Source organism: Hippocampus comes, unplaced genomic scaffold (genome assembly GCF_001891065.2).
Source record: "Hippocampus comes isolate QL1 unplaced genomic scaffold, H_comes_QL1_v1.1 C16835488, whole genome shotgun sequence".
NCBI classification, from domain to species: Eukaryota; Metazoa; Chordata; class Actinopteri; order Syngnathiformes; family Syngnathidae; genus Hippocampus; species Hippocampus comes.
This window is the reverse complement of record NW_017839811.1, coordinates 1-965: the sequence shown is the minus strand read 5'-3', so window position 1 is coordinate 965 and position 965 is coordinate 1. Positions and strand designations below refer to the sequence as shown.

The window sequence follows — 965 nt, the reverse complement described above, 5'->3', positions numbered from 1 at the left end:
GTTTACTCCTGAAGACCAAAGATCTGAGATTCTTCGCAACTGTGCTCTTCTCCGTTTATCCAGAATGGACCGGCCCGGCAGCCCAAGGATGTCCTGCGAGACATGCAGCAAGGACTAAAAGACGTGGGTGCCAATGTCCGTGCGGGGATAAGCGGATTCGGCGGAGGCGTCGTGGAAGGGGTCAAAGGCGGAGTGTCGGCCCTGACTCACACCGCTGTGGTCTCCAAGCCCAGAGAGTTTGCCAGTCTCATCAGGAACAAATTCGGCAGCGCGGACAACATCGCCCACCTCAAGGACACGCTGGAGGACGGAGTCGGGGGCCACGCCGACGACACCCCCACGCCCCGCGCCCTCAGCGGAAGCGCCACTCTGGTGTCCAGCCCGAAGTACGGCAGCGACGACGAGTGCTCCAGCGCCACGTCCGGCTCGGCCCCGGGCAGCAACTCGGGCGGGGCGGGTGGAGGAGGAGGCGGCATGTTGGGGCCCACGATGGGGAGTCCCAGGCTGGATGGTCACCACCACCACCACCATCACGTGCACAGCTCGTGGGACTCTCTCTTGGAAGGCTTGCAGGAGATCAAAGCTAGCCAGGCGCACATGGAGGACACCATCGAGGACATGAAGGGCCAACTGCAGAGCGACTACTCCTACATGACACAGTGCCTGCAAGAAGAGCGATACAGGTACAGTATACGCTCAACCCTTCCTTGCCCCCACCCAAAAAGTCTTCCAACCTCACTCCCAAGCCATTAAACTCTTGATGGAAACGGTTCATTTCCGACTGTTTTGGCAAAACCCACCATTATAACACCACATGGAACAAATATGCCATACTGCCTTAAAGAGTGTCTCGAATAAATGGCACTTAATAATTGAGTGCATCTGCTTGAATTGACTAAAGTTACAAAACGGATGGCTCCTTTTTTCAGCCTGGAAAAAAAAAAGTACTTTGCTGTAAATAGCTT

General features: G+C 55.9%; 1 protein-coding gene across 1 annotated transcript; it reads left to right on the top strand.

Moving 5' to 3' along the window:
- Positions 1-30: 30 nt before the first annotated feature.
- LOC109509266 (transmembrane and coiled-coil domains protein 2-like) lies at positions 31-768 on the top strand (the record flags this gene model as incomplete). Its single annotated transcript, XM_019859145.1, has 1 exon — positions 31-768. A coding segment is annotated over one exon (723 nt), but the record flags the coding sequence as incomplete, so codon positions are not given.
- Between the last annotated feature and the right edge of the window lie 197 nt (positions 769-965).